The 22,243-nt window shown below is 49.3% G+C and overlaps 1 protein-coding gene across 2 annotated transcripts in view; it reads right to left on the bottom strand.

The window, feature by feature from the left end:
- The window catches only part of EGFLAM (EGF like, fibronectin type III and laminin G domains), a 137,865-nt gene extending 116,413 nt beyond the window's left edge, over positions 1-21,452 (bottom strand). For both annotated transcript variants that reach the window (XM_037063204.1, XM_037063205.1), the window contains exon 1: positions 20,675-21,452. In XM_037063204.1, coding sequence (XP_036919099.1) covers positions 20,675-20,771 — 97 coding nt within the window. In that variant the 5' untranslated portion in view covers positions 20,772-21,452. The remainder of the gene's footprint in view (positions 1-20,674) is intronic.
- Between the last annotated feature and the right edge of the window lie 791 nt (positions 21,453-22,243).

Genomic DNA, 22,243 nt, shown 5'->3' with positions numbered 1-22,243 from the left:
ATGGGTGGACACCAAAGCGCCTCCACTCTGCTTTATGAATAATAATAATAATAGTAGTAGTAATAAAGACTTTCAACAATAATGCAGAGTCCTTGTGCAATTTTGACATAATGCTCTGGTCTTCGGAAATAACCCCATAAAACACTACCACTTATATCTTGAGGAGCTGCATACGAAGACACTTTGGGGGAATGGGGAAGAGCTACTGCTGAGGGAAAACGTGTTTTCTGCGTGGTTAACTGTCTGCGATGGAAGTGTTCCAGGAATTGGGGAAGACCTTACAGGAGAGATTCTTGGCAGCCAAGTCTCCGTCACAGCGCCAGTATAATTATAACCCTGAACATTTTTTAAAAATTAAATTTATATAACACATGTGACTGGATTTCATCCTTACTGTAATTCTGTGGGAAGTATGGTTATCCTTATTTAACTTATGTTGCAAGCGAGGAAACAGAAGTTCAGAGAGGTTGAAGGTCTTCTTTAAGGTCACACAGCTGAGACTGGTAAAGAGCTGGACCCAAACCAAGGTCTTCTGGTTCGAATCCCACGTTCTTCCCACCACAGCACATGTGAGGACTGTGGCGCACGGCCCAGATCAGAGAGCACAGGGTCTTCATGGTTTGGGACATGGGGCAAATTAAAAGGTTAAAAATAAAATGCCTTAGTCAACTAGAAGTTCTCAGTCAATAACAGTCCAAAGTCTTCTCAGTGGAAATGAAAAACATATGAAATCAGAGGCTCCAGGCAAAAATAAAAGCTGCAACCAAAAAAAAACAAAAAACAGGACCGGAGATTTGCAATGGAGCTGCTCTGTGTGGGGCACCTTTGTCGCACGTCCCACAGTGAGGGGGAGAGACCGAGGGCAGGCACCGATTTCTTTAACAATTGCGAATGGCTCTCCATAGAAATATCAACTGCCTCACCAAGTATAAAAATAATAATTATTATTTATATGACTCAGCTTTCTTTCCTCCTAACACTGGCACAGAAACTGACTCCTCCAGAAAGTCCTCTTTGATGAACCACTACCCACCCTCCTGGCACTGGCCAATCTGCTTACACGGGTATGTACGAAACTCTCATAACATCAGCATGTACCTTCGCAAAGTGTCCTTAAATTGCTCACACGTGTGCATATGGGTACTATCCTCTTGGCGTATCTGGGACTTTTATGTGATTTTATACAGGAAAAGCCATTACCTCACTGACTGGGTACTTGGTTAGTGAAGAATAGCAAATGGGGGAACATGAGTGAATTAGAAATAGAGTGGATTTCAGAGTCTGGAAGATAAAAGCAAACATTTAGGTTCCCTGTACTTGCAAGAGACTCACAACTGGGTAGCTGGCTCTGCCGATGTTTTCCTTGCTGACTCTATTTAAGCGGTGGAGACAATCACACAAAATGTGACAAAGACATTGCTCTCTCTTTTTTTTTTTGGAAGAAGATAAACCTGTTTATTATAGTAAAGTTTTTATAATTTTATAATTAACTTCAACAAACCCTCACTTAGGAAACATTTAACCCCTCCTGAAGATAAATTGATCAGAAATGAATTGTTAATCTAAGTAGTATATTAAAATTCTTTAAAATACTTTTTATTGAATATACTAGGGTAACATTAGTTAATAAAATTATATAGGTGTCAGGGGTACAATTCTATAATACACCGTCTGTATTTCATATTGTGTGTTCGCCACGGAAGTCCAGTCCCCTCCCACCACCATCCACACCCCCTTACCTTTTTCTCCCTCCCTTCACCCGCTTTGCCCCCTAACAGCCGCACCGTTGCGCATGTGAGTTTTCTTTTTTCTTTGCTTAATCCCTTCACCCTCTTCACCCAGCCCCCAACCCCACTCCCCTGACAGCTGTCAGTCTGTCCTTCGTATCTAGCAGTCTGCTTCTACTTTGTCAGTTTACTTTGTTCATCAGATTCCACAGGTAAGTGAGATCGTGGGGTCCTTGTTGTTCTCTGACCAGCTCCTTTCACTGAACAGAGTGCTCTCGGGCCCATGACTGCTACCTTATTTTCTCACACCCATGACTGCCACCTTCCAACCACCTCCTGCTCAGCCATATTAGAACTAAGGGACGGTCGATGAAATCAAAAGGCAACTCAATGAAAACAGATAAAAGAAAATGCATTTTTTCCATCCACTACATAATTAACTTAAGACTTTGCTGGCCAGGAAATTGTTAAGGAAAGTAAAGTGATAGTTTTTTTTTTTTTCAGAAAGGATTTGACTAAGAATATCATCTGTTCCCGCACTCAGGGGGAGGAGAACACGAGCGGTGCCACCCATTGGTTGAGAAGGGGTCACTTCGGGGGCCAGAAGCCCCCCCCCCCCCCCCCCCCCCCCCCCCCCCGCCCNCCCCCCCCCCCCCCCCCCCCCCCCCGTGGACTCAGCTGCCGAAGACTGAAGGCAGGACAGTTAGGCGTCGACTGCAGGCCTCAAGTCAGAGAGCTGGAAACGAGACCTCCAAACTGGAACGCGCGAGTGGGAGGGAGCGACTGTCCAGGAAGAAGAATCAGCAAGTCGAAGGGAAGAGAAAAGGTGTCAAACACAACTCCCGGGATTCACGCTTCCCTGGAAACGGGAAGGAAGGCAGAAAAGAAAAGGGCAACCAAGAAGCAAAGCACGTCTCAGAAAAGCTGCCTTGTTCTGAGACTCCAGTGTGAAGAGGGTCTACCCTGTAACTCCACGAGAAGCCTTCCGATCCCTGTCCTCGTGATCCCTACGCACCGCACATACGTGCGATGGCTCGTACTCAGGCCCCTTCCCACCACTCACAAGGGCCAGCGGTGAAGAGGTAACACATCTGGTCCACGCACCCAGAGGAGAGGTTGCTCAACGACGCAGTGAACTTAACGTTGTCTAGACACGTGAATTACATAACGCGTAAGGAAAGTAAAGTGACTACTTGTCATCTTTCTCCTTCTTACAATCTGAGAGTGTCTTAGCAGAAGAAAAATTTGCATGTAGGTCACCCCAAGCCTCATTATGTAACTGAGAACCATACCACTTTACTTCAAGAATTGATCAGCGCCCTATATTTTCTCAACGTGTGGATCAAAGTCTCAGGAACTCAGTGACCCCTCTCAAACCTTTAATGTGGGTTCTTTAATATTATAAGGTTTTATGAAATTATTTAATTTTTTCCTAGGTAAAGTACAATCATGAAATGAAGGCTTTCTATGAACAGAAGATAATAATATGCACAACAGATAATATCAAAGGGAAGTTCCTTTCTTCCCCAGTAATATATTTTTCCCATTTTTCAGTTTTAAAAATGACCAGCTTTCTCTCACAACTTCAGAAGTTACAGCTATTTCATTAATTGTATTAAAAGTGCTAGAAGATGTTAAGAAAACGGAGTGATACAATCAAACAGTCTCATCAGGTACTGAAGCCCTTTTAACAGGTACTTTTAAAGCCTGCAGACCATCTAACCTGTGCACTGAATTTTCATCTGTATAAAAATACACTAATAAAGATCTACATAAGAAATTATGCTGAAAAAAGTTCATAATGTACCTTTCAGTTTTATAATTAGTTCTATAATCTGCAATCAGATGATTTAAATCTAATACAGCTGAATTTGAAACTAAGTAATTTCTTTTTCCAACAGGAATCATTATATCTTTGGAATTTTGCAAAGCACTAATGAGTTTTAGAGAAATTATTGTATTTCTTATTCACTTTATTCCCAGCAGTTAGCACCATACCTGGCCGATGGCACTTGCTAACTAAACAGGTGCTGAAGGAATATATGCATATGTAATTGTGAATACTGTGAATAATAATATGTAATATATGAAGATGTAATCATGAATACTGTATGTTGCTGTAGATAATGTGCCTTTTTTTGGCCCAAATTCTTAAGGGAAAAATAAGGATGTGCATTATACATGGGTAGTACCTCACATGCCTTATATCTATTCTTGTGTTTTGTAATTGTTGATTATTTAAAATTTCTTGTACCATATGTCCAAAAGTAAATGCTAGCTACAATTCCTTTATAGTACAAAAAACAGGGATCTAAAGGTACATAAATAAATAATTGAATTAAAAATTAAAAGGAAGGACTTTTTCTCCTGAGAGCTTGCGCCAAAAATGTGGGTGCGCATTACACGGCCAAATACGGTAAGTGGTCAGCCCAAGGGCCCTCCCTGGCCACGGGCCCACTCAGGGCGTGCGCGGCACTTCTTGTCTCGGCTCAGACCACTGACCCTTCTCTCCCTGACCGACTGGGTGTCCTTTCCAACCGGACGGCGCCGTTGCCCTCTGGGTCACAGGCAGAAACGCGCCTACCTCTGCATAATCGAGCCCCCTACTCTCGGAAGGGTCAGAAGACCCAGGGTCCGGCTCTGCCACCCAGGTCACTGAGCTTGTCCGCAGGGGAACAGGACAGCTCATGAAACCTGCTGCTAGCTGGGCCCTGTGCCCGACACGTCGTGAGCAGTAAAGGACTTAGCTCATAAAACTCCAAAAGGGAAATGACTTGTCCCCATTCTACACATGAAGAAAAAAAAAACAGAGGGTCAGAAAGATGAAGGAACTTGACGGCGGTCCCATATCCAGGAGGCAGGGTTGTGAAATAGCTCCGATGCCTGAATCCATCACTAGCAGCACAAGTAGTAATACAGGTAAGAGTCTTCCAACCCTGAAGCACCACTACAAACATGAGCGATCATCACCACCATCGTACCCTGTCCATCTCACGTGTTTCCATCACTGCCCTCCTAGGCACCTCCGGCCTGAAGGCGACAGTACCACCTGATACACCAGTGGAGGCTCTGGCCAGGCCTGCTGTGTTCCGCCCCTTCGTGGTCTGTTTAGATCAGCAGGCCTGTCTGAGTGCGTTCACATGGTTATCATTCCACGGGCACAAACTCGTTATCTGGGAGTGATGTCTGCTCACCGTTTTATAACCCGTATAAACGACAGCAAGCTGGTGCTCGTGGCACAGGATTGGGCCCTCGGTGGGGGGGGGAGGGGGCAGCTGGCCCAGCAATGCAGCTTCTTTATGACAATTGTATGTACACAAAAGCTAAGTATGCTGGGGCTTTGGAGTGTGGGGCTGAGGATTCAAGAGGCTCAGCCAACTCTCACCTGGGCTTTTGGTGCCCTGGTAGGACCTCGCTCTGGGCTGGATGCCCACCATGGACACCACCCGTGCCTTCCTCGAGGAACTGGGCGATTTGGCAAGTTGTGCTCACCTTATGTCACCCAGGCTGATACCTCGTGACAGCTGTGCTGAGAACCTGTCATCGGTGCTGACTGGAGTGACTGTAAGAGGTGAAAGACTGCAATGTCAGAGCACTCACAGGGGTCAAGGTCGAGTCTCCCCCCACTCTCTCCCCCGTCCCTCGGCTCACACCCCAGCTCAGCCACATCCCTTCTCTCTGCCTCGGTGTCTTCATCTGCAAAACGCTGATGGGGTAAAACGCACCGGGAAGGGATGCTACAACAAACAAAAGCATATTATTTCTAAGCACCTGCACTAATATTTGGCGTGTAAAGTTGTATGACTGTTCACGTTTTTTAAAAAATTCTAAAACCGTTTACTAGTCAGCACATTTTTTACCTACAGGTGCCGTCACAGAAGACACGAGTTTTATAGACAACAGAAAGACTGCTCACCGAAAAGAATCTCATTGCTTTGAACTCCACCAAGGACACACCGAAACCAGCTGACCGTTTCACCAGAGAAGAGTGTGTACTGTGATGTCACCTGTGCAAAATGTGGGTGTGAACGAGAGGGCACAATCCATTTTGACTAAACAAAATGAAACAACTGTTAAAAGCACTCTGAGCCGAAGAAAGTCACCCTATGCTACGTCCTGAATTCATCACCAGACTCCGCTCCCTCTGCAAAGCACGCGGGACCCGCAGGGCTGGGGCTGGCAGGGACCCACTCCCAGGGCATGGCCTGAGGGCATCTGCTCCCCGAAACCCCCAGTGGCTGAGGGGGCGCTTACCAAGAGTCCGTTGTATTGTTCCAAGTTGCTTTTTAATCACATGACCTTCCATTTTGTAAACAGACAAAATACAAATACAGTAAGAAAAAGTTGTTTCTGTAAAAACTAGGTTTACTGCTTTGAGGTAACTTAATGAAGGTGATTCCTGAATAGTAATTACCGAAAATCTGAAAGACTGGAAAATAGCGGATGGAGGGACTGAGCAAAAAGGAAAAAAGGACTCATGGACATGGACAATAGTGTGGTGATTGCAAGGTGGGGTGGGACAGTGGGAGGTACTGGGCACTAAATGGGAATGGAAAAAATATAATAGAAATAGATTAATTAATTTTTAAAGAAATTAAAGGTTGGAAAATCTAGCCACTCTCTGTCCTCAGAAAATAAATGCCCTGTTGTTTGAGCTCATGCTTGAAGGACATCCCAGGACTCCAATCAGTGGGCCCGTACTTTTAAAAAAAGCTTTGTCCCTACATCCAAACACTGCCAAGTAAATCTCACACTGCTATCTTCTAACTAACAATAAAATGTACTTATATTAACATACAGGGTTCCAGCAATATTTGGCCCTCAGCCTGTTTTGTAAATAAAGTTTTATTGAAACACAGTCAAGCATATTTATTTACACATTGCCTATGGCTACTTTTGCTTGACAATGGCAGGGCTCAGTAGTCACAATACAGACCCGATAAATAAAAACAAAAATAAATGAAATATCTACCATCTGACCCTTAACAGAGAAAGTTTGCTGACCTCGCTTCTAAAGATCAATTCTGTATAAGACAGTGCTTTATGAGGTATGACTACAACTGTGTTCCTTAAAAACGGTTGGCAACTTCGCCATAGTAAATTAATTCCTCAAGGTTATCCCTAACAATGAGAGGCAAGCCAAGTGATTAACTAAGGCCCTGACACTGTCTTACAGCACAATCTCCCCTCCATTTCTCCTTCAAGAGTGCCTCCCAGAAGGGTTCGCTGAAGAGCGTGCTGTGGAGACCATTCCAGAGCGAACCATGACCCGGTACAACTCGCTCTCCTCTGCCTTGACACCCCTGCCAGTCTCCCTGAGCATCTTAGAGGCTGAAAAGATGGCGCCTCTCAAGACCCCAAAGTTTGGAGCTACCCAGGAGGAGCGAGACAGTGGCCTCGGCTCCCTTTTCACAGATCATTTGTGTCTCCAAGCATGGCACTGTCTTAGGAGCCTGGGTTGCGGGTCCGTTACCTCTATACACACGACCAAGACCAAACTCAAAAGGGAAAAGGCTAGCCAATGAAAAGAGAAGATGTACACCTGAGTCTCGACCTAGCCGTGGTCACTGGGTGCCGGGTCTAGGGGTCGGAGCACCAGGCCAGGGGCCAGAAGCCTTGGGTCTCAGAGCTGATTCTGCCACGAACTAGATGCTGACCTCCGGCAAGTGCCTTATCCCCAGTGGACCATATGGCATTAGACAGCTGTCCCTGAGGCCCCTTCCGGCGCTAAAGTTCCAGGGCTCTGTGCTAAGGCTGGAATCACAGCCTTAGCTATGCTGTTACAGCCAGAGCCTGGCACACAACAAGCACCGTATGAACGGTAGGTGTCATTATTGTTTTGTAAATACACGGTGCTTGCTCTTCAATGGAGATGTGGATTCATCCTCACCGGCACAGTCAGCAATCTACAGGCGAACTCCAAACAGAGCATAACCACACACAGTGAGGACTGATTTCCGCTGGCCTTCTCAATCGGCACAGATGAAGGGTTTTTATTTCTGGTTGTTGTTGATGGTGGTTCTTAGATCTAACACCCGAGCTATCACCCCTCCTCTATATCTCTAACTAGAGAACCTGTTCGATCAGTAGCCTGCATTTTGAACAGGACTGTAGATTTTTCCCCCTAAATTAAACCTTGATTCAGGTTGGGACTATAAACTGGATTTGGAGTATCCAAATACGTTTTGTTTCTTCCCATAATATATATAAACCCTTTTAGGGAGGAGGTTGTCAAAATGGTAAATGCCATTTAGTCTTGAGTTTCCCCCCCCACCTCCCCCCCCAAAACAAACTACTTAGTTACCTGTGTAGGAGAACTGTTAGCACCCACCACGATCCCTCTGGCCTCACCACCTCGGAGCCGGCCAGCCTGCTTCTAGCTCCCTACCGATCTTGGCAACGCTTTGCCCAAGCGTCTTCTCAGAAAGCACAGAAGTCCACTCTGCCCATGAGCCTGGCGGGCCGGAAGTGTGGGGAATGAACACCCTCCCTGGTAGCAGCCTTGCGCCAGCGACGGATGGGGCTGCAAAGACCCCAGCCACCTCGCCCCCAGGTGGGGTCACTCTGAGCCATGTGTTCTGTGCCATTGCCTAGAGTTTCTCCTCGTGTTTAAGCTCTAATCCCCCACAGCACAAATAACTTGTGAGAAAACCAATGACTGCCTCCTCAGTGGGCTGCCGGGCTCACTTCCCCACTCTCCTGCCTTTCGTTTCTGTGTTGTTTTGTTTGACATTTCGAATAAACTCTCTGCATTCAGACGTGTGTCCTGTGGTCTGTCAGTGGGGAATCCAAACAAAAACAATGGGGGCAACATAATTAATTCTTTTAAGTGTGAATAATGAGCATTTTTAACTTTATGAATCAGAAAGTCAAGTACAAGATATAATATTTGCTATTGCAATGCAACTCACTTTCAGCTCTACTGCATGCCTACATATACATTACAGGTGACTATATTCCAAGAACTAAGGATTGGTGAATGGGTCAATCCATTAGTTGCTTTACCTGGGCTGCCCAGGGGCATTCATTTTTATCAGGCATATTGGTCCTTTCAATAGCAAAGACTGCAAAAACCTTTGCAAATACTAGCTTCTGGCCCTGTGACCTTCTGGGGATTGTGCAATCGATCTCGGTAAGCCAGCCAGGGTCAGCACGATGCAGCCGAAGAGGAATGTGGATGAACTTGCGGCCCGTTCTCCTCCTGACCTCACTGTCAGCCCTCCATACAGATGGACCGTCTCCACCCGTGTCCTGCAGCCCAGCCTCTCCATCACGTCACCAGTGCCGTTCCCACTCCAGCCCGGTTCGCCTTTCTTTGGTTTTAAAGGCAGGCGGGGGAAGGAGGGGAATTAAGTGTCTGGCTGTTGTAACTTCTCTTCCCCGCCCGGCACTGTTTTGATGTACATGTAAAGGTATTGCCTTTGCTTCTTAACCCCCAAGACATGGTAACACTCAGGTCTGAGGCAGCTCCATGAGTTACTTTAAACGCTCCCTGTTCTCCGGGAATTGAAAATGGCACATTTCACAGTCCAGACTCAATCAGACGCTCCTTAAAAACCCACAATTCCAATGGCCGTCGGCAGCACCGAGGCAGGAGGTCAGCCACATCCTGATGCAGACAGAAGCCCCGGGGCCACTTCCTTCTCCAAGTCCTGCTGCAGTGTGGGTTTTCCGATGTCTGCTTGGTTTGAGCAGAAATGTCACACATGGAAGCGCCCCCTTTTCTGAACTGCACTGGAGGAAGGAAATGAATTGGGGAGGTGGGAGTGGGATCAAATTATTCCCATGGTGTTAAAACACGTTTGTTCAAAAGGAGGCCATTATTTCCCACTCCACGCTGCCTGGGACAGGCCAGCTGCACACAGCCCAGTCACCAGGCAGCAGGGGGCCCGGGAGTGAGGACACCACAGTGCTTTCCTTGGCAGAGGCACAGATGTACAGGGAGGCCTGGGGCGGGCCCACTGGTATCGTGACACGAGGCAGAATGGGAGATGGGGAAATGGCTTCTGGCTGGGACCACGCGGGAAGGTTTTGCAGAACAGGGGACAGTGGTGCTCACTGTCCCATGCTTGGAAGGATCACTGCCTTCTTTTGGGCAGAGAAGCGGGAAGGATGTTCCAAGGGGAAAGATGAACACGCAGGCCGGCTCAGCACCGGGGAGGCGAAGAGGAGGTCCATGGGAAGAGCAAGTAATCCAGCGTGGCTGGGTGGAACCCAGGTGGGCGCCCACTGAGAAGACAGGGGGAGCCGCGGGGCGGGGCTGTGGCAGGGCTCAGATACTGGGCTGCAGCGTTGGGAAGGCCGCAGAAAGCCCAAAAGGAATATTAGACACAGAGCAACACAACTAGACCGGCATTTGGGGACGATTATTCTGCCAGACCGTGGTTGATTCCACACGGGGAGAGAGCAGACATCGTAGAAAGAGCACCTTTTACATTTATTCTTACTTAATATCAGTACAAACGGCAGGAGGACAATGATTGATATTCTAACCGCAAATAGCCTCCTCTGAATAAACAGCCATATCACTGATACATGCAACTCTAGTTCTACCCAGTGGCCACATAGAACATGCGACCTTGATCTTCCTTCTCCGTTGTGTACAAAGCCCACAGCACACGCTGGCTGTTTTTATGCAACTCGAGGCTGACTCTGGGTCTTTCATCAGTGACATCAACTTTGTGACCGATTTAGACACCCAACGTCATCATGGGGGGGTATAAGACTCTAGACTAATTTTGTTAGTCTAGAAATTCTAACAAATTGAGGCAACAAAATTCCTTTTTCCAATTGCATGTTCACGGGCGCCTAAGCCCAGTTCTCCATGTGCGCCCATGGTCTCAATACTTGAGTTTACACCAGACATGGAACAACGGTCGTCCCTGCCGCTGAGTGAGCTCTCCAACCCTGAACGACCTCACGGACACGGACTGACTGCGGGGTGCAGGTTACACACCGAATGTTCAGCACTCCCCTGGGTGCACTTCTGGTCATCATGGTATCTCATTTATTTATCACGTAAACCCCCTGTGGGAGGTACTATGAGCCTTGAACTTCGGGGGAGACATCAAAGGTGTGAGGAGATGAAGAACTCCATCTGGGATCAGACAGACATAAATTTCATGTTCAAACCCAGGTCCATTTAATAGGATTCTTGCCACAATTCCTCTGAGCTGAAGGGATGTGTGTTGTGTGTACGTTGCAGCCCAAACCCATCAATTACTTTAAAACGGCTATCAAAGGAATGCTTCTCTTTTCAGCCTAATGGTTTCCTCGTTTAACTGCACCAATTAGGAACTCCCAGGGCCTCACAGAGGTGTTTCAGAAACTAACAGACGGCCCGAGTCTTGAATGCTGCCACGCTGAACCACGCCACACGGAAGTTCTAGTATGTGTCACTAAAGAAGGCAGCTAACTACAGGCACAATGGGAGGCTTTGAGGCCAGGTGAGTCACCTGGGTGGTCCCTGAGGCCACCGAGTGGTCTTCCGTAGAGTACACCTGGGAAGACCGAAGAGCTAGCCTCCAGCTTCTACGGCCACATCTCAGCCACAAACGGCTCCTCAGTCACCAAGCATTTTGCAAGATTCCCACTGACCCGCGAGGAGTACCAGTGAGAATGGTGCCACTGTGTCCTAAGCGGTGTCCCACGAGATGCAGGGAAGGGCGGCAGGTCATTTTCATTGGCATCGGTCCACACCATCCCCATCCCCGTCAAAGCAGGCAGTGGGGTAAAAAAGAATTTTTATATTTTCAGCTGCATCTCTCACTGAATAAATTAGTCTACCACGAATAGTCTTTTTTAAAAATTATTATGAGACACAAATACCAAGAGCTTCCAGAAAACTCGGGATGGAGGGGGGGGATGTGTTCTAGTTGACGTGACTTAGAAATTCACTCTACTTAACCCGCTAGACAGTCATTTCACTTTTTAAAGGGGATTGGTTCCACTTTTTGTGAAACGTAGGAAATGTGTAGCAACAAGTAGTGTACATTCACGTAACCATATTCATATTCTGGGGCCCTATTGCAAACTGATCTAAATTAATTAGACTGCTTTGTTTTTAGGATCTTTTGTTAAATCACGCTAGCTTCCCACAAGTAAAGGGCGATGGTCACTACCTGCTTCTCCACCAGGCTGTCCACGGCAATGAAAGCAAATTCCAGGCCAGATTCTGCCCCGCGTATCAATAGCCATGGGCAAGAAGTCACAAAAGTTCTCTACTCTCCTAATACCCCTGTCTGTCCTTTTGGGACCTCCAAATCACTGCCGCAAAGACCACCCCCCGCGCCTGGCCATTTCCACCCTGGGTATGCCGGTGACCTACGTACACTTTCCAGCCCTGGCCACGACCATGTCCCGACCTGGCACATACAACTTTCTCACACAAGCCGGCTTTCTCCTTACCCTCCACGACACCTTGGAGGCCCATTTTAAAGATGACAATATGGAGGTATTAAAGACAGAATGACCCAGGTCTTCGAGACGCTGTTGGGAAGAGAGCAGCCCAAGAGGGCTCCCAACAAGAAGCACTCATGTCGGACTCAGAGGGAATGAAGAAGACGCTGTGTGTGGAGCCTCGACAGTGGAGGAGCTCGCTCTGAGCGCCTTGCTGAGGTGGACACGCCGACGCTGTAACGGCAGGACCAGTGAGGGCGCCAGGAGGACCAGGCGAGAGAGCCGACTGTGTGTTAGGAAGCGAGGAAGACATGGGCCTGAGTGGAGCACTGGCCCAAATGCAGGGTGGCTGGACTGCTGGCCTGGTCATATTCTTATTTTTTGTCCCTTGTTAAAATCAAGGGACATGTATAACCTCCCCAGCTAATCCCATATTTCATGAAAATGCAAACATGATTTCTAGCATGATTTTTGTTCCTTAACAATCCCAGTAGCCTGGGTTTTTGATGGCATCCCTTCGGGTATTTTCCCGGCCACCTCTGAGAGTGGAATTCACCGCAAAGTTCCTCAGACAGTAAGTAACCAGCCCTGGAGTGTGGATTCCCGACTAGCCCGTGGCCAAAGTTGGGAGTATTTGACCATGGGCACAGCACAGTCACCGGGAGACTAGAGTGGATGTAAACCCTTACACTGCTAGTGGTATTTTGTGTCCTGGATGACTTCGAGTATTAACTAAGCACCCTGAGGTAGAGATTAAAGTAATTCACACGGTGACTGTTTATATGAAGTATTTAAACAATAAATTACAAACAACAGAACAGGCACCTAATTCACAGCCATCATCCATTTTACTTATTTCTCTGCTCACTCTAAGAATTACGAGCAAAGGATCATGGGATCTACTCCTAAGTGTAAGATTAGATCAGTAAAATTAGCCATCTGTCCAAGGAAGGCTTTAAGCTCAGGTTGTCTTTACGTATCACGTTTCCAACTGCCCAGATGTTACAGAAAGTGCCTGCTGATACAACTCCTTCTGCACAATGCGAACCATTCACTGGCTAATAGACACATATTGCACCGGAGAAATAAATAGCATTAACATTGCATTAAATCTGATTCAGGGTCTGGGGTGCCCTGTCAGCAAACACGAGTGTTAAGATTCAAATTGCTCAGGATTTGCGGAGTCAGACGAAGGAGGGGGAATCTTCGAGTGTCTGGAGGGGAGTGGAGAAGGAAGAGATGGGCCAGGAGATCAAAGCTTTGGAGAGTGTCCTTGGTTGTTCTGGTTGGCTAAGGTAATAATAATTACTATGATTACTGCTAGATAAAAATACCCTACCTTTGTGTAGCACTTTGGCTTTCAAAGCTCTAATCTGCTTTATTTCCTCTGATTCTGCAAATAAGCTGGTTATGCAGGGTGGGTGGGGGGCAGGGGTTTAAAGCTGAAGAAATACAAGAAAATTTAACAGAAAAAGGAGGAGAGTCATTACCTTTCTATGTCGAGAGCAGCGGCTCATGAGTTCCTCCCATTGACTGACCAGTGAGCAAGCCTGGACCATCTCTTAGCTCTCTAGCTTCGTGGAGATTTTCACCCACCCCCAGCCACACATTAGTCTGGATAATTCTCTTCAAGAACAGCTGCTTCCCTATCCAGCCCCACCCCTACACCCTGTAAAACTTCACCAAAGCAATTAGTAGGCCAAAATCATCTGTCACCCTTGGGGGTTATTGGTTCTCAAAGAAATCCATTCAAGCAAGACCACAAAGTTGGCAGCCACATTGTCCAAGGCCAACATCAAGGCATGTGGCCGACCACAGAGATTAGTCAAAAGACATACATGTGCGTGTGCACAGCCCATGGACACAGAGGACAATACGGGGCGAAGGCCTGGGAGAGGGGAGCTTGGCGGAAGGGGCAAAAGGGGGGATGGGAGACATCTGTAAGAGTGTCAACAAGAAAAACAGTTTTCTGATTTGTCAATTCATTTAACTGGAAAATGTTACAACTCTACAAATTACATCACATGGAGTGATCCCACATTAACACCTACAGAAAAGGATGAAGGTACATGACATCCCGAGTACCTGCGTTTATCTCCAAGCCTGGAAGGCAGTCTTTCTGTTACAGCTGTGCATTCACACCCCGCCCCCACCCCCATTTTATATATATTGCCTTTGAGCTTCTAATCCTCTTTAATGCCTTGGTACACGAACTGCCTCACTTAATCCTTCTAGCAAACTTAAACGGTAGCTTCTTTCCTTACCCTATGTTTACAGATGAGGAAACTGGGGCTTACAGAGCAAAAATAGCGTGCCCTGTGTCACCACGCAGCCAAGAAAACACGGTGTCACAACTGGAACCCAAATCTGCCGAACATCACGGTCTGTGGTCTGGCCCAAGCCCTCCTGCACAGCCAGGAGGCACCGGGGTCGCAGGCTGGAAGAGGCCTTGCGTGGGGCGGGGCACGGGGGCGGGTGTCTGAGGGAAATGGGGGGGGGGCGGCTGGTGATGCACAGTTCAGCGTGGCTTTCTGTTATTGATGCTGCAGGGTTTCCGTGCAGCCATCTCTGCAACGAATGGGTTGGGGAAGCCACGGTGAGTAGGAGGGTCTACTCCGGAGAGAGATTTTTCTCGAGCCTTCAAAAGACCACAAGTGCCAAACCCAAGCTCCGGAACACGCGCAAAGAGTCTGAGAGCAGGGTTTTTTCTGGTGGCGGTACTGGTGTGTGTTGCTGCCGGCAACCTCACGCGGCTGGATGAACCAGCTGGAGGCTGTCGGTGTCGAGTGCCTGGGACAGAGGTACGGAGGGCAGGAGGCGCTAGGAGGGGCTCAAACTCCACTCTGTCACGTCTCAGAAGTGGGCACTGTGACCCGGGTGTACCAAGTCACCCGAGGTTCGTGTTAAAAAGGCAGGTGACTGGGATGCACTCCAAAAATTCTTACCTACATGGAAATTACTTGTTTGGGTCAGAAATGTGCTCCGAGCCAGCTTTGGAAAGTGCGCCCTCTGCTGGCAGTGCTTTGGTTTGACTGCACCTGAGTCTGCCTTCTCTTGCTCCCTGAGCCACAGGGCTTCTCCATCCCATGAGATGAGGTTATTCAAGATGGAATATCTTTTTAAAAAAGATTGTATTTATTTATTTTTAGAGAGAAAGGAAGGGAGGGAGAAAAAAGAGAAACAATGATCAGTTGCCCTTCGCATGCCCCCTACTGGGGACCTGGCCTGCAACACAGGCATGTGCCCTGACTGGGAATAACCCTTTTGGCTTGCAGGCTGGCGTTCAATCCACTGAGCCACACCAGCCAGGGCAAGGTGGCAATATCTTCCAGCTTATTTCACGAGGCCGAAGCCACGCTCGGGGGATCTTATTCAAAACAGAGGCCCCCCACCAATGGAATCAGGGGTGAGTCTGGGGGCTTCCCCTACAACGGCCATTCGGGCTCTGCAGTGCCTCCGCCCCTTTCCCTTTACCTGTCTGCGAAAGAGCAGGTGCACTTCCTGTACCTGCAGGGTGACGTGCTGCAAGGGAAACAAGTGGCGGGGTCTCGGCCAGCTCAGTCAAGACATCACGTCATTCATGCAGTCGGATGGGAGAAGCTACAGTCTGGCCGCCGCCGAGTGGGCGAGGCAGGAGCACTCAGACTCCACAGGGCGACCCTGCGGGAGCTGCGGCCCCACCTCAGCCTGAGACGGCCGAACCCCCACCTTCCCGGAATCTAGTTCCGAGTCGCAGTGAGTCGCTGGAGCTCGACTCACCCACAAACAGATGACGACTGCTCCCCAAAGAACGCTAAGTTTTGGGAAGGCCTGGGTTCAGGGTGAGAGACAAAGACACACAACTCCGCTCAGTTCTTTCCTGGCCAAGCCACCCTTCCATGAGAAAGAATTCTGAGAAACAAGTACTGCCTCATGTTTTACTGCATCTACCCCTGACCTTGACCTCTCTGTCCCTTTACCCCATTGGGAACCAAACGAGGGAGGGCGGGGGGGCGGGGAAGAGGGGGGGGACAGGCTTCTTTATACGGGTTAGGTATGACGAGGGCTGATGAAGTGAGGGTAGGAGGAAGGGATTTCTGCCAGAAGTAACCTAGCAGTTGGGATGCACACGCAGGTCTACCGCGGAGACTTGCAGGTTTGCTTCCAATCACCGCAGTAAAGCAAACGCCACCATAAGGTGAACCACAGGAATTTCTTGGTTTCCCAATGCCTGCTGAAGTTATGGCTACACCATGTAATCCATTAGGTGTGCAGTAGCATTATATCTAAAAAGACAAACATACAGACCTTAATGTGCAAAAGTTGCTAAACATGCCAATCATCACCTGAGTTTTCAGTTAGTTGAAATCTTTAGCCTGTGGAGGCTGTTGCCTTTAATTTGTAAAGAAAAAAAACTATATATATATAGTATAAAAGTATAGTATAGTATAAAAACTATATATATATAAAACTATATATATGTATATAATAAAAAAACTATATATATACATATATATATATAAAGAGCAGCGCAAGGTATGTTCTTTCTGTGTGTGCACATCTGGTGGCCTTTGTGGGCTCCAGTTTTCCCCAAGAAGCAATACAATGAAATCACCCTTGTGGTGGAGTATGGTTGGTTGGAAAAGGAGAAGGAAGGACATTTGGAGGGATGAGCCCCCCAGATCCCATGCTTTGGGAAGGGGCCTTGGAAGAGAGCTGTAAGTGAGGGGAGAACCAGTATCTCATGAATACCAGGATATTCACAGTGGTGTGAAGGAAGTACAATGGGATGACCCCTGACCCCTGACCCCTGGCCCTGTAGATATCCAGCCTCACGCCAGCAGCAGCACATGCATTCACTCCCCCATCATCGGCCTGCACGGTACATTATGCAGGAGCTAACCCTGCTCTTCCAAGCTCTGATGTTTTTCTTCCTGAGTTTCCCGGGATCGTCACTTGTGTCCAGTTTTACAGGCAGAGGAATTCGGAGGAAGCTGAAGGGAAAGATTGGAAACCCCCACACCTCCCTGAGGGTGACCGTGGAAGCCCAGGTCCTCCTGGGAAAACCCTGAACTCTTAAGCCTATCCTGACCTCGTCCCATGGACCCTGGACGTCAGGCAAACCGGACTGGAGGAAGAGGAAAGAGGCGGGGCCCTCGGGCAGCCCTCCAGCCAGAGAGTTCGCTCACACCCAGAGTTACCAATCTGATCTGTGCTTGGGAGCAGGCGGGGCTTGGTGCACACCCACTCGCCTGGATTTCCCTTTCCCTCTTCACTTCTCCGTGAGACTCTGGGTAAAGGAGAGGGGCCAGAGACCACTCAAGAGGGCCTGGTGCAAGTTCAAGTTCAGGGTCTATTGTTAACTTGGGTTAAGTCCCTTAACTACCCTCTGCCCAGCTGTAAAATGAGGGTCTTTCGTTTCCTGTAGTTTGAAACGGAATGCAGACCATCCCCAGAAAATGAAGGCCTGGGGAACTAAAGGTGGTGCCCTGCCAGTCTCAGAGACCCTGTTCCATGGCCAGGCACCCAGGGGGCCTCGGCCCCTCCCAGGCCTTAGCCCCCAGGAGCTCAACAAGACAAAGCAAGTACTCCCTCACCCTGCAAGGTGACACCCCTGTTCTTGTGGATGAAGTCAGCAGACAGTAGCTTCCAGAGCTCCCTGTTGGTATTATTCACATTCTGCTATGTCTGGAGGTCTGGGTATGATCCCACCTACGTATTCAAATGCTTAACAGCATTTAACAGGGTCCCCCCACAGCAGTGGGGTAACCCCCTCTGCATGGTTCTGTCCTATGAGCTCCCCTGTTCAGCCAGGAGGCAAAGCCCTCCAGGGCAGGCTGCACGCCTCTGGCCATACCTGCTAAGAACTCTGTTTCTGGTCCTGAATACAAGAGCCTGAATTCCATCCCCCCACTTACTAGTTGTGTGGCCTTGGGTGAGATATTTAATCTCTTTAGGCCACAATTTCATTTCAGCAGCAGAGGTAATGGTGGGACCCACCTCACAGAGCTGTAGGTTGATCAGATACATCGATATGTGTCAAGTTCTTAGAACAGTGCAGCAAGCACTTACTTAGTGTTAGTTATTGTTATTTAATTTGACTTAACTTGAAAACTGTCACTTCTTGTGAGTCTCAGAAAATGCAGAGGTTCCCTTCTGAATGCTCAACGACAGTTGAGCTACCTGGGGGTGGAGGGAAGGTGCCCCATGTTGGACCCAAACTGAGATCCTTAACTGAAGCTGCTTCTTGGTTTTTGTCACCAGAGGTGAGTGGGATGGGGAATTTTCGGGTTGATTCTGAATCCAAGACTTCTCCAGCACAGCTGGACTTGTCAAAAAGTAGATGGAGCAGTGTGGGAAGACAGACAGGGCCACCAAATGAAAGAGGGCTGTTACAGCCCGCCTACACGGTGGCCATGCTACCTTCAAAGAACGGAGCACAAACCAGTTTCTGTTGAGGAAACAAAGCTACAAAGAATCCCCCGTATGGTTACCCGCAGGAGTTGCTGGTGTCCGGGGAAGATTATAAATTAGCTGGTGGCTGTTCACATCAGAGCCAGATTAAAAACTGAGCCGATTCAGTTTTTAATCTGGACCAATTTTCCGGATCAAAACCTAGTCTTTCCAAGGATGTAAATGAGCCCAGGAGGAAATTTCTTCCCCCCGAAGTTTATAGAGTAGCTGTCACTTTAATCTGAGTAGCTTTCCAACCTGAAAGCCAGTGTCTGGTTAAAATTATAAAGTAATGAAAAATTTGTCTAGGCTAAACATAGTCCAAACACTCCTTCTGCCTCAGATTTGGTGTATTTAATATGCTAATGTGTTTCACAGGTGGGAGTCTCCACGATGCAAATCCCATCTATGCTTTGAAGAGAACCAAAGAGGTCATGACGGCAGGCTCATTCACGGCATGGAGATCAGAATGAGCCTGTGCGTGAACCAGGTGGGAAATATTTCTAGGAGAGGAACTGCAAAAAAGAAGAAAGGAAATACAGCAAATCATACGAGCAGTTTTATACAGCAGGATTTTGTAAAACGCTATGCCAAAAAAAAAAAAACAAACCCCTGCTTGAATGATGGAAATCTATCCTCAAGAACACTGCGCGCTCTGTTCGTGTGTACGAACCACCGAGAGAACTGTGCACCGTTCAGAACTGCGACTAGACGGCGGTAGGTGAAGAGACCGGTGGAGCGCAACTGATCATGACGAGGTTATCTTAACCAGGAAAAGTTAGAAAGAAGCCCTTCACGGAAATCCTGCGGGTGTGCGCATGTGTGCGTATAAGAAACCGATGTAATAGTGGACTGCTGCTATTATCTCCAAAATGAATTGAACAGCGGAAATGGAAAAGCAGAAGAGCTCATAATTCAAGCGTGCTGCGGGTTACAATAATGTCGAGGCAGGTAGCAGGGCCCAGGTGATGGGAGATGGAGCTGAAGGCAACAAGTCACCTTCCCAACAGAGAGATCCTTGAACAGCACACATACTTAAGCAGCCATATGGGAATCTGCCAAAATGATTTTCTGTGCCCTCTGATAAATGCCCCCTGGGTTGTCTCTTTCTCATAAAAAAAAAAAAAAAAAACATTTGAAGACAAATGGCACTTTCTGCAAAGTTTTGCAGACCGCATTCAAATAAGAGTACATTGTTTTCCATTGTTCCTAAGACATAATTAATCCCATAAGACAACCTTGCCACAAAGTAAACGAAGGAAAAACAGATTTTTCAGAATTCTAAATATAGTGTTAGCAAAGAATAAAAATCATTATTCGGGAAACAAGGGTTAGAATTTTATTGCTTCGAACGTACTACTTTGAATAATCTCGCAACAGAAGCCAAATCAAAGTCAACGCAAGCGCAGGAAGACTTTTTACCAGGTGTAACCAGAGGAAACGCAAGTTACTGTGATTCAAGGTCCCTCCACTTCTTTCTAACAGCCTCCAACCCACACATTTTCGTTTAAGTCTTAGAGCAAAGACAGGCGCTCGAAAGGAGATCAAATGCACCCGCTGGGTCCTGCTCGCTGAGGAAGGGGCCCCGGGTTGAAGGCGAACGCCCCCTTCGCAGGCCCGGCCCTACCGAGCGCGAGGGCTGGGCCAGAGGTGGGCAGAGGGGACTGCAGGCAAATCTTCACACACTTAACAGGAAATGGCTGGGCTCTGGACAATGTGAATTCAATAAGATGTTTGGAGACGCAGGAGGAGCTGTTTGCCTGCAGAGTTGCAACCCTCTGTAACCGAGACAGCGTGATCTCTAGCCCAGCTCTGCGCTCTCTGTATCAAATGCAGAGCCTCCACCTCTGCTGTGTCTGTGTAATAGATCATCGTTTAACAAACGTCCCTGGAACCGCCTGGGCTGGGAGGTGGGGGAGGTGGGGGTGGGGGCGCGGGGTAGGGGGCGTCGTTTATCTCAGCCCTGGACAGAGACGAACCCAGTTAAACCGACGCCGGGAGAGGTGGTGCGGACACAGCTTTCCGTCCTGACCAGGGACCAGGGACCAGGGACCAGGACCCGGACCCGGGCGTTCCGGGCGTGGCGCCCCCCACCTCGGACACGCTGAGAGCGGTACCTGGTTTTCGGAGAGCCTCTCCAACCGACACAAAGCTGGGTCTGAGGCTGGAAGCCAGGAGAAAGAGCCGGAACAAGATGCGTTGGATTAAATCCATCTCACCGCGGGCGCCCGCAAAGTTTCACCAAGTCCTGGGCGCGCAGAGAGAGGGCGTCTCCTGGGGGACGTGCAGGACGCCGGCCCCGCGGATTCCCCGGCCGGGGCGAGGGGCTGGGGGGCTGAGGAGGCTGGACCAGCGCCCACCGAGGAGCCCGAGGAGGCAGGACAGCAGCCGGGAGGTCGGCGTGCAGGAGTGAAGCCGGCTGCCAGCGCCAGGGCTTTTAGGGGGGGTGGGGGCGGCGAAGGAGGCCGACGGGGAGGGACCCGCTGGCCGCGGAGGGAGGGAGGGAGGCTGGACCCGCCCGGGGATGGAATTACAATCCGGTGGAAGTGAGAGGGGCAGGCCCTGAGACAATTTACGCTTCGCCCACCTCCGGGGCAGACAGCCGACTCGTCACTCCGTCCAACCACCCCCGGCTCAACCCTTCCCGGCTGGTGACCTAGACTGGGGGGCTAGGAGGGGCAACTTCGACCTCTCGAGACACAGAGTAGGAGTTTGGCGACGGCGAATCCAAGACACTCGGCCGTGGTCCTGACCCTGAAATATTGCGGCGCCTGCTCCCTCCCTGGCTGTACCCAACCCTGCCGCTTCGCTCCAGGTGGCCGCCACGGGGCCTGGCGCTTTCCCCCGCAGCTCGGGACGTAGCTCCGGGCGGTGCGGCGCACTCTGGGGGATGGGAAACGGAGGAGCGGGGCGGCGATTTGAAAGTGCGGGGGGTGGGGGGGAGGTAGGGGGCGGGGCCGGGCGCTAAGAAGATAAACCGGATTTAAGATGCGCAGATGGAGGGCTGCAGCCGCTGGCCTCCGACGGAGACGCCGAGTGGAGCGGGGGAGCGGGGTCCCCTGGCTGCAGGGGAAGGCAATTTGAGACCCTCCGGGGGCGGAGATGGAACTCTGGGTCGAGCCTGGCGTCCAGGAGCCGGACGTGAGCTCGAGCCCCTTGCGAACGGAGACGGGCGCGGCTGGGGCTGGGCAACGGCGCGGGGTCCTGGTCACTCCGGCGTCCTGGCCTGTAAAAGCACCTTCTCCGAATTTGCTGTCCGAACACTAATAAAATGTGCCTTTGCCAGGGAGACCCAGGGACGTAAGTCGCGTTGCACACTCGCGTGCAGAGCTCCAAGCCAGGGAGCAGAGAGAGCAGATCCAGTAAATAAACCAAGAAGGAGACGCAACCGGACCACTTCCGGGGATTAAACCAAAGGCCCTGCGAGGTGCCCCGCATAGGGGGACAGAAGTCGCCGCCGGGCTGGCCCGCCCCACCTCGCAGCGCGTCTGAGACCCCTTGGGAGTCCGGCCCCTCCTTGTTAACCGAGATTTGGGAGAACCAGAGGGAACAGATGTGGACTGAGAGACCTGCCCCCAGGAAGTGCCCCCCTGGCGAAAGGGTCTGTCCTGAGCCCTCTCTTGTTTGTTAGCGAAGCCCTTCCGATGGCATTCCAGCTCGAGGATGCGACTGTCCATAGGTTGAAA

Source organism: Sturnira hondurensis, unplaced genomic scaffold (genome assembly GCF_014824575.4).
Source record: "Sturnira hondurensis isolate 20B ecotype Veracruz unplaced genomic scaffold, ASM1482457v3 Scaffold0014384, whole genome shotgun sequence".
Lineage (NCBI taxonomy): Eukaryota > Metazoa > Chordata > Mammalia > Chiroptera > Phyllostomidae > Sturnira > Sturnira hondurensis.
This window is presented reverse-complemented; position numbering and strand designations above follow the sequence as displayed.